We start from the raw sequence: 13,194 nt of genomic DNA on the forward strand, positions 1-13,194 counted from the left end.
TCATCGTGGTAATTTGGGGAGAATATTGAACATGATATGTAAAAACTGTAAAGCAAATGAGTAGGATATTAATTAAGGAAAAACGTTTTTCCTTCGTGATGGTTTTTCCAGATTGACTTCGAAATCGTTTGAACAAGATCGGTCATAAAGGTATTTTTACGCATTTTAAATGCTTTGTATTTCGTACAGAATTAGGCTAATGAGCTTTTAGTGACTGTTTTTCTTTCTTTTTTCTTTGCAATAATATGTGGCAGTTTCATTGGAAATTATTCGAAGGACATTTTCAAGAACTCCTCCTTATTTGTTCTATAGCCTAAATCGTAAATCTTCTGAAGAAAGCCCACCTATAAATATTGCCGCCGGAAAGATGCTTTTTTTTTCGTTTTAGGATTTAATGAAATAATGTATGAAATACTTGAAAGAAAAACCTTTCAAAAGCTTTCATAAGCAAATTCGAAAATGTAATAGAACACAAGTAGGCCTAGATCATATTGACAAAGCAAGAGAAAATATAATAGCCTATATGTTTATTCAGCAATACACTAGATGAGAGAAGCTTAACACAGAATGCAGTGCAAAAACCATAACATCATAGAAAACAATGATCTGAAATATAAGCATAATGTTAAGAATTTTAAACCAGTTGCACGTAAACCTCGGACATTATTTCAATATGAAATTAATACAAAGTGCTGGAGAGAGTTAATAGCTCAATAACGAATGCCATGCATACTTTCTAAACTGTAAAAAAGCGATTCATATCATAATAACAATCAAATTCACTAATGAAACCATAAACACAAAAACGTGCTCTATAGCCTATGCTTTTATCCATTCTGAAATCTGAAATGTTGCAGATAGAGTTTTAAAAATCCTTCTGTTCACTCAGTACAATCTCTATTCTTAATGCAGAATTACTTAATTAGCTAGTGGTTAAAGTACCTTGTCGAAATGATTTTGATCCCTTAAATAATTAGGCTACATCTTGCATAACACATAAGAAGTTGTATATAAATGCTTTGCAGGTAACATAAACAATATGACGCGTAACAATACAAATACATTTCCACCACACCGCACTTTTCTCAGTATATAACTGAATACAATTTAAACAGGCATAAGAATAGTCCTTTTCTCTCCACGATATTTGTATTCGCAATGTTTTGAATATTCTATTGATATTTTTTCCTCCGCGGCAGAGCTGTTCACTTTTGTCCCAAAGCAGCCGTGCTTCAAACTTAAAAAAAATAATAAAATACCATCCGGCAATATCATTACTTCAAGTCCGCCACATCGAGGAATCATGAAGGTTTTATGAATTTGTCGCAGTTCAGCCGATTGTTCAGAACGGTAAGGTATCGTGAAAGAGTTTGTCGATGATCGCAGGCGTGGGAACCAAATCCTCCAGTTTCAAGTAAAAGATGCGCTGCAGTCCCTGCGTGCACAGAGCGCGCACCTCCGGCAGCTTCTCCAACAGTTTAGACAACTCTCCACTGCAGGACACCTGATCCTTCAGACAGTTTATGAGCTTGTTTTGAAGTTCCTCTGTTTTCTTGGGCTCTTTTAGTCCGTGTCTCTCTATGGAGATAAGAAACGGTCCGTCAGAGGTCTGAAGCACGCTGTATATTTTGCGCATCACTTGGAAAAGGTCAGACATGTCTTACCTGTAACTATGATGAGAGCAGCTATGCAGGAGAAGGCAGAGACCTCTATGCTCATGTTCTGAAGGTTGGAAGAAAACTCGACGATAGAGTCGATCCACTCCCCAAAGCCACGCACGCACTGCAACTTGTGTAAAACCACTCCATTGCAGAACATGAGTTTGTCCTCTGCCACGTTAGATCTGAAAATTGTTAAAGTGATTATTTAGATCCAGCAAAAAAACAGGGAGTCCGTTTTTAGATCATGACTGCTTACCTGTAAGCCAGCCGCAGCACAAAAAGTTCAAGGAAGGCTGATTCGAAAAGCAGTTCTTGGTCGCATTTGGGCAAATCAGTAAATCCGGGGATTTTTTCGGCCCATCCGCGAATGATGCTCATCGAAGCAGTGAGAAGATCGTAGAACTGCTGAATGTGCAGAGATTCATCTCCTCCACTATGATACTCTGGACTCGCCTGAAACTAGAATTGAATACAAAAAGAAAATAGGATTGGAGAAATGTCAATATTTGTTCAAATAAAACTTTATGATTAAATGCAATCTCTTATAATTTTATGTGAATTAGACTATCTCACATTCTATCATTACTTCTGAAATTTGAATGGTGAATAGTTGTTAAATTATTACTTAATTCATTAAAGCTTAACGTTTTACACAATGTTTGATGCTTACTTTAGAGTAGTCCGGGCGGGCCATGGAGGGGTTGGAGTCTATGTGCGCTCTCACTAGGGCGTTCAGGAGACTGACGGGTGTCATAGAGACCGGGATTTCCTGCGGACTTTTAGGTTTGGAAGGGAGTCGACCTCTTCGACCTTTTAAACTGGCTGATCTTACAACTGTAAATATATATATTGGTTATACACACCGCACCGCAATATGAAGCCACATCTATTTGATAATACAATGCAACGGGCATCATTTTAAAGATGCCTTGGACATGTGAAAAAAAAAACAAAAATGTACTCGACATTACCTTCCTTCACCATCCCTACGACCAGACACTTTTGAAAACGGCAATACTGGCATCGGTTTCGCCGTCTTTTATCCACATGACAGTTTTTGTTTGCCAGACAAACGTATTTGGCGTTTTTCTGCACCGTGCGCTACAAAGAAACAGCACATGCATGTAGCGTATTAATTGCATGTAAATCTACGCCATTCGCATGGACAACTTGAACTGCAATCACATTATGAAGTTACAATGGAACAGGACACTCAAACCCTGCACTCCAATCCAAAGCTGTGTAATACATTCAAGGGCTGGACAGAGCAGACATTCGGTAAATACAGATCCGTGGGCAGCCATAATTTGGGGTCCCCCGACGCTGTCTCCGCGACCCCTCTTGTCGGATTAGCGAGATTATTCTATCACCACGGTGACATAAAGAGCGGTCTGAATGTCACCACTGGGAGTTCCGTTACGCTCGGTTAGGCGCGATACGACTCTCAGCACAAACCAATTTAATTCTAGACGAAAGTAATGGTGGCAGAGATGAACGGAGGTGTCCCTAGGTGCATATTGGGTCAAATCAATACAACTGAGATAGTTAAGGGTAGCCTAGGCTATTGTAGATCAGTTCTAACACATTCATTTTCTTGTTCTAATCTCTAGCTGGGCAGGTAGCCAAAAGGTTATAGGTTCAGACCTTCGATGAACTATAGTCATTTACCCCAGTGGGACTTTGACTGTAATAAGTGTAGTAGGCTACTTTGGGCAAAAGATAAAAAAGTGTACCTTGAAGAATCCTTTGCACCCCTCGCATGTGCGCACCCCGTAGTGCTGGCAGGCTGCGTTGTCCCCGCACACAGCGCACAAACCCTCGCTGGATGGAGATCCTCTAGCCGGAGGTGAGGCCACCGGGCTTTCCAGTAAAGGGTGTCCGACGTTAAGCGAATGGGATAAACCTACAGCGTGCTGTTTCCTCGGAGGTGCCGGTAAAGCAAAACTGTCCAGCGCACGGTGCGCACCCGGGGTGTCCGCGCCCATGGACACGTGCAGAGATCCATCGAAGCGCATCTGGTAGCTTGACATCGGCGTGTCCACAGGAGACTGCTTGAACGAGAACAACCGAGACATCGCGTTTTTCCGCTGCTGGTCTATCATGTGTGAAGTCGCCAGGTAGTTCTGATGAAAACTGTTAAGGGATCCGCTCTCTTCCCACGTGTGGTGTGGAGGCGCCGGGAAACTGTGTGACTGGGAGATGTTTGGGGAGGCTGGTTTATAGTATATAGGTCCGGTATGTTGTAGGCTCTCCTCAGCCTGGTGGGGCTGATGATGCTGCTGCTGATGGTAGCTGTGTGCGGGTATCTCCTCCACCTTGATGGACAGCTGATCTCCAGAGTGGGACATTTGGTAGAGGCAGGGAGGCTTCACGTCGTAGCTGGAACTGTAGGTGTCCACAAACGTGCTGAAACTGGGGAGCGAGGAAGTGACAGCTATTTCTGCGTTAGTCAGGTCCATGCTAAACTTGACAAACTCCGGTGTTAGGAAGTCGCAGTTGTACTCTCCCGTGGTGTTGTAGCTGTAACTCTGAGATGCAGGGCTGGCTCCTGGAGGTGATGTCCCATACTGAGCCTGGACGCAGGGCATGGCTGCAGTGTTAGAGAACTGAATTGTTATGGCTTTCTCTGACAGGGTGCATAATATTTGTTCAAATGTTTTATAGTTTCACACGTTTGGAAATAAGTGTTTATTTATACGCAAATAAAAGAGAATTTATTTTTATTCAGTTTTAAAATAAAACCCTTTTTATTTTTCCCCCCACAGTTAACCTTCTGCTTAAGAAGTAGTCACTGAAATACAGGATTTTCCATCGGAAAGAATGTATGCAAACTTTCTGACATAGCCTACATTTCCCTGGCCTGCTTCAGTTTACCTCCGCACACCTGCTACTTTTATCTCTGAAGTCAGGGCTCGTAACAGGGGTTGATGTCAGAGCGTGTCTCTCCGTTCTTTTGCTTTTCTGTGAAAGAAATATTTTGTCATTAGTACAAACATCATATATCTTACACTTTAAGCATGTCAGTGCGAGTTACTTGATATATTTTTGTAACATCAAGGCACTCAGATGACTTCAACCTAACTTTAAAAATGGATCTTAAGGTGTTGGCAATATTAAAATGAATATTTTTAAAAGATAAAACCTAAAAATAAAGGCTAAAGTTAAGAAACGGTCACGTGTTTAATAGTAGATTTATTGCTTTACAATTCTTCCCACAATTTTATTTTAAAAGCATTTTTAAAGCTGTTTTATCAAATTAAAAACAAATTTTTTACTCTTACATACCTCAAATCGCTATTAAATAAGTTGCAAATTATGTATCCATGTAGCTGTTCCTGTTGATAGAAGTTCCGTCTGCATGTGGAGCCACTGCCACTGTCGACAGCACGCGAAGACTGGAGCCCGAGCGCAATGTGCCTTTGTTTATTAGAACTCTGAATGCCACAGCCCACGTGCTAAGAGGGCGTGACGTCCGGCGCGTCACCCCTTGACGCGAGCTGATCGCTGGACAGTGGACAGAGGGACTGTTCTTCAATCGTCCGCGCGTTTGCATTGCGTGGACTGTCCACTGGGTCAAATGAGTTGAATTTCCTACACATTATCTGTTTCCCAATATAGAAACCACCCACAGGAGATCAGATCTCAAAAGCAATGAACTGAAATTTTGTTACTATTTTGGGGACTCGCCAGTCAGCATAGGCACATATCAAACTTTATCTGCCGTTATATCCAGTTCATAAATGAATGCAGCAAATGCCGAGTCATTAAATGTTTTTTTTACAGACACACTTAAAGAAAAGAAAAACAACAAATTAGGAATAAAAAATAAATAAATATGGAGAAGGGAGCAAAACACAGCAAATTGCTATGTTGCCATACTTTTACAGAATTTGGATGGGGGAAATCCATTAAGTTTTGAAAATGAAATCCAAGAAAAAAATTATTAAAGAAAAAATACAATAAAATTTCGCTTTATAACCTTGATGCAGGGCTAGAAACCAGTGTTGGGGAAAGTTACTTTTAAAAGTAATGCATTACAATGTTGCATTACTCCATAAAAAAAGTAACTAAGTACGTTACTTGGTGACTTTTTTATGGAAAGCAATGCGTTACGTTACTTTTGCGCTACTTTTTAAATCTGGACAGGGCTTGCTTGTTTGTTTTTAAAATAAAAAAGTTCTATTTTTGGCAAATATAAAAGCCTTTTCACACCAAAAGTAAAAGGAATAAGCCTCAGGGTGAAGTGTACAGTAGAATGCAGAAGAAGACATTTCAACACACTTCAGCAGTAAAAAAAGACACACAAATGTTCGTCTAGAGTAATTTTTACTTATTAGTATGGTTGAACTGGATCATCGAAGGTCAGAAGCAAAGACATTGGTTATAGAATGGGAATAAATACGTAAAGGATATTTGTGTTGTTTAACATTTAATTATTGCAGGTTTGCGTCATATTCTGAGTTGCATTATTTTTATTCATTTTGAGGAATACTGAATCTGTGTGTTTTTTTTTGTGAGTGAGATGAATTAATGCATATTCATATTTATTTTAGAACTACAGTAACATCTTCTGATTTCTCTTAACATGGGGACAGGAGAGCTGTCAATCAATAAATTGAAAAAAAAAAAGTAACTCAGATATTCTCTTGTAAATTAAAAAGTAATGCGTTACTTTACTAGTTACTTGAAAAAAAGTAATCTGATTACGTAACTTGCGTTACTTGTAATATATTACCCCCAACACTGCTAGAAACACTGTTCAGTAGTGACACCATATCTGTTTCACCTGCATCATACTTAGGGAAAGTTTCAATAGATTAGGATGTGTTTCATCTGATTCCACTGCTCTCTCTGAGCGGTGAAGGGTTTCCATTGTGAGAAGGGAATCCCACTGTAACAGAGGCAACTTTGTTTGGACTGAAGCGAGCTGCGTCAACGCTACGTCAGCAGCTTCCAGCTCCATGATGCTTGATGCGGTCGCACTGGACTTTTTTAGGCTGAAAGTCTCACCTGTGCAACTGACACGATAAAGTGCCTTGCAAAGAATCTACATTTTTTGGTAAACATTCTAAAGTGCATGCTGTCCTATATATAGTGCCTCAGTTAAGCTATTCTTTGACATTTCATAATAGAGAAAGAAAATTAGCTGTAAACAACTGAGTAATATATTATTCTCAGATAAAAATACTCGTCTAAACATACACTCAACATAACTACAGGTGCATCTCAATAAATTAGAATGTCGTGGAAAAGTTCATTTATTTAAGTAATTCAACTCAAATTGTAAAACTCGTGTATTAAATAAATTCAATGCACACCGACTGAAGTAGTTTAAGTCTTTGGTTCTTTTAATTGTGATGATTTTGGCTCACATTTAACAAAAACCCACCAATTCACTATCTCAACAAATTAGAATATGGTGACATGCCAATCGTTACTTGTAATATATTACCCCCAACACTGCTAGAAACACTGTTCAGTAGTGACACCATATCTGTTTCACCTGCATCATACTTAGGGAAAGTTTCAATAGATTAGGATGTGTTTCATCTGATTCCACTGCTCTCTCTGAGCGGTGAAGGGTTTCCATTGTGAGAAGGGAATCCCACTGTAACAGAGGCAACTTTGTTTGGACTGAAGCGAGCTGCGTCAACGCTACGTCAGCAGCTTCCAGCTCCATGATGCTTGATGCGGTCGCACTGGACTTTTTTAGGCCGAAAGTCTCACCTGTGCAACTGACACGATAAAGTGCCTTGCAAAGAATCTACAGTTTTTGGTAAACATTCTAAAGTGCATGCTGTCCTATATATAGTGCCTCAGTTAAGCTATTCTTTGACATTTCATAATAGAGAAAGAAAATTAGCTGTAAACAACTGAGTAATATATTATTCTCAGATAAAAATACTCGTCTAAACATACACTCAACATAACTACAGGTGCATCTCAATAAATTAGAATGTCGTGGAAAAGTTCATTTATTTAAGTAATTCAACTCAAATTGTGAAACTTGTGTATTAAATAAATTCAATGCACACAGACTGAAGTAGTTTAAGTCTTTGGTTCTTTTAATTGTGATGATTTTTTCCAGAAGGCCAACAATTCACTAAAAATGTTTTTTTTATTGGTCTTATGAAGTATTCTAATTTGTTGAGATAGTGAATTGGTGGGTTTTTGTTAAATGTGAGCCAAAATCATCACAATTAAAAGAACCAAAGACTTAAACTACTTCAGTCTGTGTGCATTGAATTTATTTAATACACGAGTTTCACAATTTGAGTTGAATTACTGAAATAAATGAACTTTTCCACGACATTCTAATTTATTGAGATGCACCTGTATACATGCGGTCCAAATCCATTTAGTCCCGAGAGTTAAACAGTGTCTTAAGTGTGTTTGTACACCGTCCCTCATAAAGGATGGTCTTACAAAACGCCTTTCTATTCCAAGTGGACACGCCTTCCTAAAAATGATTGGACGAGAGATGTGAATCCTCTATACTGATTTGTCCATCTACCTGTCTGTCAAATACTTCCTGTCATTGTACTTCCTGTATTTCTGAATAAGTAACATTGTAACATCACAGTTGATACTGTCACTGTCCATGATTTTCCTTTTTAGACATCATCATCATCACCATCGCCAAAACCAGTAAGTAAAACCAGGATTCTCGGCATATTATTTGCTGAATTATTTGCCGTCGATCGTCGAGCCTGTCCGATATGTTCTTGGATGCGAGCCAGCCACTGTTGCTCCAGCCCATAATGTGTCAGTTCTTGAAATGTATGTCATAGAAATTGCCTCATGATAAGTTAAATTTAAAGCTGTATTTGTTTTATGTTATCGCACGATGTACTTGCAACGAGCTCGATGGGTGATGGTTGATTCGATGTCTATAATAGGGTTCATGTGAGTTCATGTGATGGAGTGGATGGGTTACACGAGTCTGTATTCATCACTGTTGTCTTTAAGAACTGAGAATAAAGGCAACTCTTCTGATTTTTCTAATGGAGTGAAAACGGTTTAAGGTAAGATTGTAGAGATGTAATAGGCTGACTTTAGCCTGAATTACTGTACATGTTCACACTTCAGTGTAGGAGTCTCATATTCGCTTGAATCTCGTACATGAACTGTAAAATAATAACCTGTAAGATCACTCTCAGACGTTGTGGCTCCTCTCTCTCTATGCACATAGTTTGCCATAAACGGACCATGCGGGACAGGCGTGAAGTCAAGCAGTGTAGTAAAAATGACTCATTCACTTCCTCTAGTATCATGTAGTGAAATGACTTGCATCCCTACCCAGAGATTGGTTATGGCTTTACTTTGACCTTCACCAGAGATTTCAGTCAGTTTTAGGATTCATACAGTAGTTGTTTAGCTACACAAACTGGTTGTGGACATATCAGTTTTGTTTCATTTTGACACAAAACACTGGTGAGTTGTGAACAAGTGTTACAGGTTTGTTTCATTTTATCATGCCAAGGTCAGGGAATGTGATAGAGGTGATAAGGAAGATATTTTATTCTGTTTTCCTTTTCTTTTTAGCTTCTCAGTATGACTGACTTTTATAGCAATTTATTTTCTTTATAATTATCAGAAAATCAGTCATGTTTTCATAAAGTAACCTTAAGATGTATTGGATATGTTCTTTACGATTATTTTTATAGCCTACATACACTCTTTGTCAGTCCTTTACAAGTTATGTTTTCTCTTTTTTTAACTTGAGAATAGCTAATTTTAGTTATAACACTTATTATAATTTGAAGACATCAGAAAGGAGTCAGTAACAGGCAATTATAAAACAGAATACACTTAAAAAAAATGCTTTTTTAAAGATCATTATTTTGTGTATTTGGTGTAACAGAATATGTTGACATGCTTTAATGTTCAAAAAACACATTATTTTTCAAATTATAATTCATAAAGGTTTATTCTTGTTTTCATGTGGTCAACAAACGCATGGGACAGATTTCTTGAATGAGTGCTACAAATCTTATTAAGATTAGACCTATAAATCCAGATACATTGGAAAACCTCATTTGCACCTTTAGGTACTGTCTTAAGTCTCCAAACTTACCCCGTTCTCTCTCTAGGGTAGACCACCGTATTAAAATCAGGTTTTGTTTGCTAAAGGGAGATTACACTTGAACAGTGATACACACATTGTTTAAAGGATCTCTCTTGAATATGTAATCATGAACAATCTGATCCCCATTCACGCCATCAGGGAGTGTGTCACACACCATGTTCTGTCCGTATTTAAACTAGTAAGAACCCCAGGGGTCTCGTCTGTTTAGATGCTATACCAAATAACGTAAGGTCAAGTAGATTAAGATAATCAACAAGGCTTTCTGAAACAAATGAAGAAAAAAAGACAGACCCTTGAAGAGCAATGGGAGTCCTGATTTTCTCTCTCATCATTTATTTAAATCTTCCCAAGCCCATTTTGTCCATTATCTTGCATCTCAACTGTTCCAATCCCAATGAAACTCCAGGGAGCGAGAGAATTGTGCACTCTCAAGGACATGGTTTCCATGGAGATTGTAACTACATGATTAATTTGTCAAAAAAAACAAAAACAGTTAAAGAAGATCTTGAGTTTGGATATTTTTTCTAACCATCTTCAAATTTTGTTACCAACATCAACACTCTGCAAGACTTAATTGGATGCACTGCGGCAGTCAATCAGATCACCTTCACGTCACATTTGCAACCCATGTTAAGCGTTTCACTGACACAAACTTTTGTTCTGATGTTTCTCCATTTATTTGTTCATTTATCCCTCGTGTCATCTCAATGCAGCCTAAATGGGTAAGCAAAAGTCAAAAGAGAAAGAATGAATCTTCTTTCAAAAATTGTTTGCAATCATGCATGTGGCAGATGCTAATCTTTGGGATTGTAATGTAAATTTAGTGAGCGTGTGTGTGTGTGTGTGTTTGTGAGTGCCTGTTTGTCTCCTCTGTGGCAAGGGCACTGTTACACTCTGGCTGAAGTATCACTCTGCGGTGGCCGATTGCGTATTTGCATGAAATTCTCTGTTTCCGTCATGCACTAGTCCTGATTGCAGGACAGCCTCTCTTAATAGTGTGCGGATGTTTTAAATATGTGTGTCCTTGGAAATAGACACTAATTACTGAATCTTGTTTTTACATGCTATTACTGTCTAAATTGCAAATGTCTGGGCTCATTTGGTCATTTGCAAGTCAAATGGACCCTACGGGCTTTTGGGGGCAGATTGATGTAATCATTTAGGCCAAATGCTAACGAAAAAATGAATAAAACGTTTCATTATGGCTAAAACCCTCGACACCTAGCGTCGCCCAGGCTTGTTTTCTCTTCATTTGAATTTTGCGGTTTTTTGCCTTCATGCAACCGATAGATTGGCAGCTGTTCATTCACAATTTCATAGTCCCTCTGTTTGACTTTATAAGAAAATGAACAGTTGATTTAGTTTAAATACCTAAACTGATATCAAGCTTAAGTATAACATATCACATATTGCTGTCTGTTATAATATGAAAGGTCACAGTGCAAGTTGCCATAAAGAGTGACCATGTCATGAATGCTAATTTTTATTTATTGTTTTAGTTCAACTCCCTTGAAAATAAAACTAGCATTGTAACCTAGAACTAACTGAACTAGAACGTTGAAAACCCAACATTTGAGATGAACAATTATGCATTCTGCTTAATTGCTATGTCTTGGCATGCTGACTAACATAATGTTTTATGAAATATATTCTGTCGTCTTGATGTGAGTGATTATTATGAAAAGTGCATGTTCAGTGTTTCTCTAGTAAATTTCTAGACATGTTTTCTTGTCTTATTTAATCTAAATGAATCTGTTTTAATTTACTTTATTATTATTTTGTTTGCATAATATATGTGTGTTCTGTTTATATTTATTATGTATATATAAATATACGCACACACACAGTATGTATTTTGAAAATATTTACATGTATTTACATGTCTATATTTATATTCCTATAATTTATATTATAAATACATATATTTAATATATAAACATAAAAAAAATTCTGAAATATATACATGCATGTGTGTGTATTTATATATAGGCCTACATAATAAATATACACAGTGACAGTACACATACATATATTATGTAAACAAAAACTTTTATTTTGGATGCGATTAATCGCGATTAATCGTTTGACAGCACTATTATTATTATTATTATTATTATTATTATTTGAAAGATCAATCCAGAATGAATGAAAGCCTTATGTTTTGATCTAGATTCACCAATAACAACTTACATAACAATAAAGGGGATCTCAGAATTGTGCAAGATTGTAATTTTACATGCATGTTACAAGCTTATGGAATATCAATTCTGGATTGCATCTTTAAAGAGCCTAAAGCTTATTGTAATGTCTTTGACCACATTGTCCTCTTATGTTCTATTTTCTGTTTTGTACCTGTTGGATATGTTCAGGCTCGGCTGGCATATGTTGAAGCGCAGGGTGAGCTAAAGGTGCCGTTTAAAGATGCTCTCCCAACAAGAGAGGAGCAGCTTTCAACACTGCGAAACACAGAGGAGTTTGATGTCTTGGTGGTGGGCGGCGGAGCCACGGGCTCGGGATGTGCTTTAGACGCTGTCACACGGAGTATGTAATCTCTTTTTATTTTGACAAAGTTTTGCAGTTTTTACTGATAGAAACTTTGAATGAGTGTGTTTATTGTGCAGGTCAGTTTCAATCCAATAATAAATTTGCCCTATATGCATTTTTAGTGTTAATTTAGTTTGCTTACTTTCTTAAATGTGATGGTTTATATTGGATTTTGATGTTTTATTCTCATTAAACTCGGCCTTCACTCGGGAGGCCAGGCAGAATGTGCCTGGGTGCAATAAGCATGTTGTGATATTACAGATAGTGGAGAAAGCCATATGTAAATGACAGCAACTGCAGTCTAAATATTTGGCACAATAAGGTCTTAAAATGCCAGTGCATTGTCTAATCCGTTCCTTACCTGTCTTTCTGCCCCCTCGTCCAGATCTGAAGACCGCCCTGGTAGAACGGAGCGATTTTTCATCGGGCACCAGCAGCAGAAGCACCAAGCTCATTCACGGCGGAGTCCGCTATCTGCAGAAAGCCATCATGAAACTAGATTATGAGCAGGTGAAGGCCCCATTTTTCCCTATTTGCCCCTAATATTTCGAAGAAGGATTGCAAGGCCGCTTACGCCACCACTGTGACATTTTAAACACATCAGACAGACAGAGAAAAGCACAAACATTAAGTAGGATACTGCAGATTTGAAGTATCAGTGTGGAGGATGAATAAACAAAACTTACAGTAGCTTGACATTCAACTGTTTCAATAAGTTATTGATTATCAATATATCGATTATTGGAAATAGAAGCGTTCTAAAATTTTAAACTCAAACTGACTGCAGTAAGAATTGGTTGTTGGCCACCTTAATGTAATTTTAAAAATGCTTATTTGAAATATGATTTAATAAGTATTTAATAGGGAGCAAAATGGCCTTGAAATACAAGATCACGTTTA

At 37.9% G+C, this 13,194-nt stretch overlaps 2 protein-coding genes across 4 annotated transcripts in view; one reads left to right on the forward strand and one right to left on the reverse strand.

The window, feature by feature from the left end:
* Nucleotides 1-546: 546 nt before the first annotated feature.
* Nucleotides 547-5,036, reverse strand: LOC107688872 (nuclear receptor subfamily 4 group A member 2-like). 3 transcript variants are annotated; one of them, XM_016486696.1, is made up of 8 exons: nucleotides 4,947-5,036; nucleotides 4,536-4,622; nucleotides 3,395-4,251; nucleotides 2,633-2,762; nucleotides 2,332-2,495; nucleotides 1,918-2,120; nucleotides 1,665-1,843; nucleotides 547-1,578 (listed from the first exon to the last, which is right to left on the reverse strand). In XM_016486696.1, exons 3-8 carry the CDS (start codon nucleotides 4,247-4,249, stop codon nucleotides 1,343-1,345), a joined length of 1,767 nt encoding a protein of 588 aa, XP_016342182.1. In that variant the 5' UTR covers nucleotides 4,250-4,251; nucleotides 4,536-4,622; nucleotides 4,947-5,036; the 3' UTR covers nucleotides 547-1,342. The 3 variants fall into 3 exon arrangements, with proteins under 3 accessions (XP_016342182.1, XP_016342183.1, XP_016342184.1); XM_016486697.1 differs by lacking the exon at nucleotides 4,947-5,036 and having other exon boundaries at nucleotides 4,511-4,555; XM_016486698.1 differs by lacking the exons at nucleotides 2,332-2,495; nucleotides 2,633-2,762.
* Nucleotides 5,037-9,628: 4,592 nt separating this feature from the next.
* Nucleotides 9,629-13,194, forward strand: part of LOC107688873 (glycerol-3-phosphate dehydrogenase, mitochondrial-like) — a 28,012-nt gene continuing 24,446 nt past the window's right edge. Inside the window, exons 1-3 of the mRNA XM_016486700.1 lie at nucleotides 9,629-10,472; nucleotides 12,120-12,291; nucleotides 12,680-12,804. Of these exons, the coding sequence (XP_016342186.1) occupies nucleotides 10,329-10,472; nucleotides 12,120-12,291; nucleotides 12,680-12,804 (441 nt within the window). The 5' untranslated portion in view covers nucleotides 9,629-10,328. The remainder of the gene's footprint in view (nucleotides 10,473-12,119; nucleotides 12,292-12,679; nucleotides 12,805-13,194) is intronic.

This window comes from Sinocyclocheilus anshuiensis, unplaced genomic scaffold (genome assembly GCF_001515605.1).
Source record: "Sinocyclocheilus anshuiensis isolate Anshui unplaced genomic scaffold, SAMN03320099.WGS_v1.1 scaffold101, whole genome shotgun sequence".
NCBI lineage: Eukaryota > Metazoa > Chordata > Actinopteri > Cypriniformes > Cyprinidae > Sinocyclocheilus > Sinocyclocheilus anshuiensis.

Excerpts from the sequence above, each read along its gene's own strand:
- LOC107688872 (XM_016486696.1), bottom strand. The coding sequence starts at position 4,249 with ATGCCCTGCGTCCAGGCTCAGTATGGGACATCACCTCCAGGAGCCAGC. Across the intron at positions 2,496-2,632 it reads CGTAGGGATGGTGAAGGAAG|TTGTAAGATCAGCCAGTTTA; the intron begins GTAATGTCGAGT and ends ATATATTTACAG. Across the intron at positions 1,579-1,664 it reads TGCTCTCATCATAGTTACAG|AGAGACACGGACTAAAAGAG; the intron begins GTAAGACATGTC and ends TTATCTCCATAG.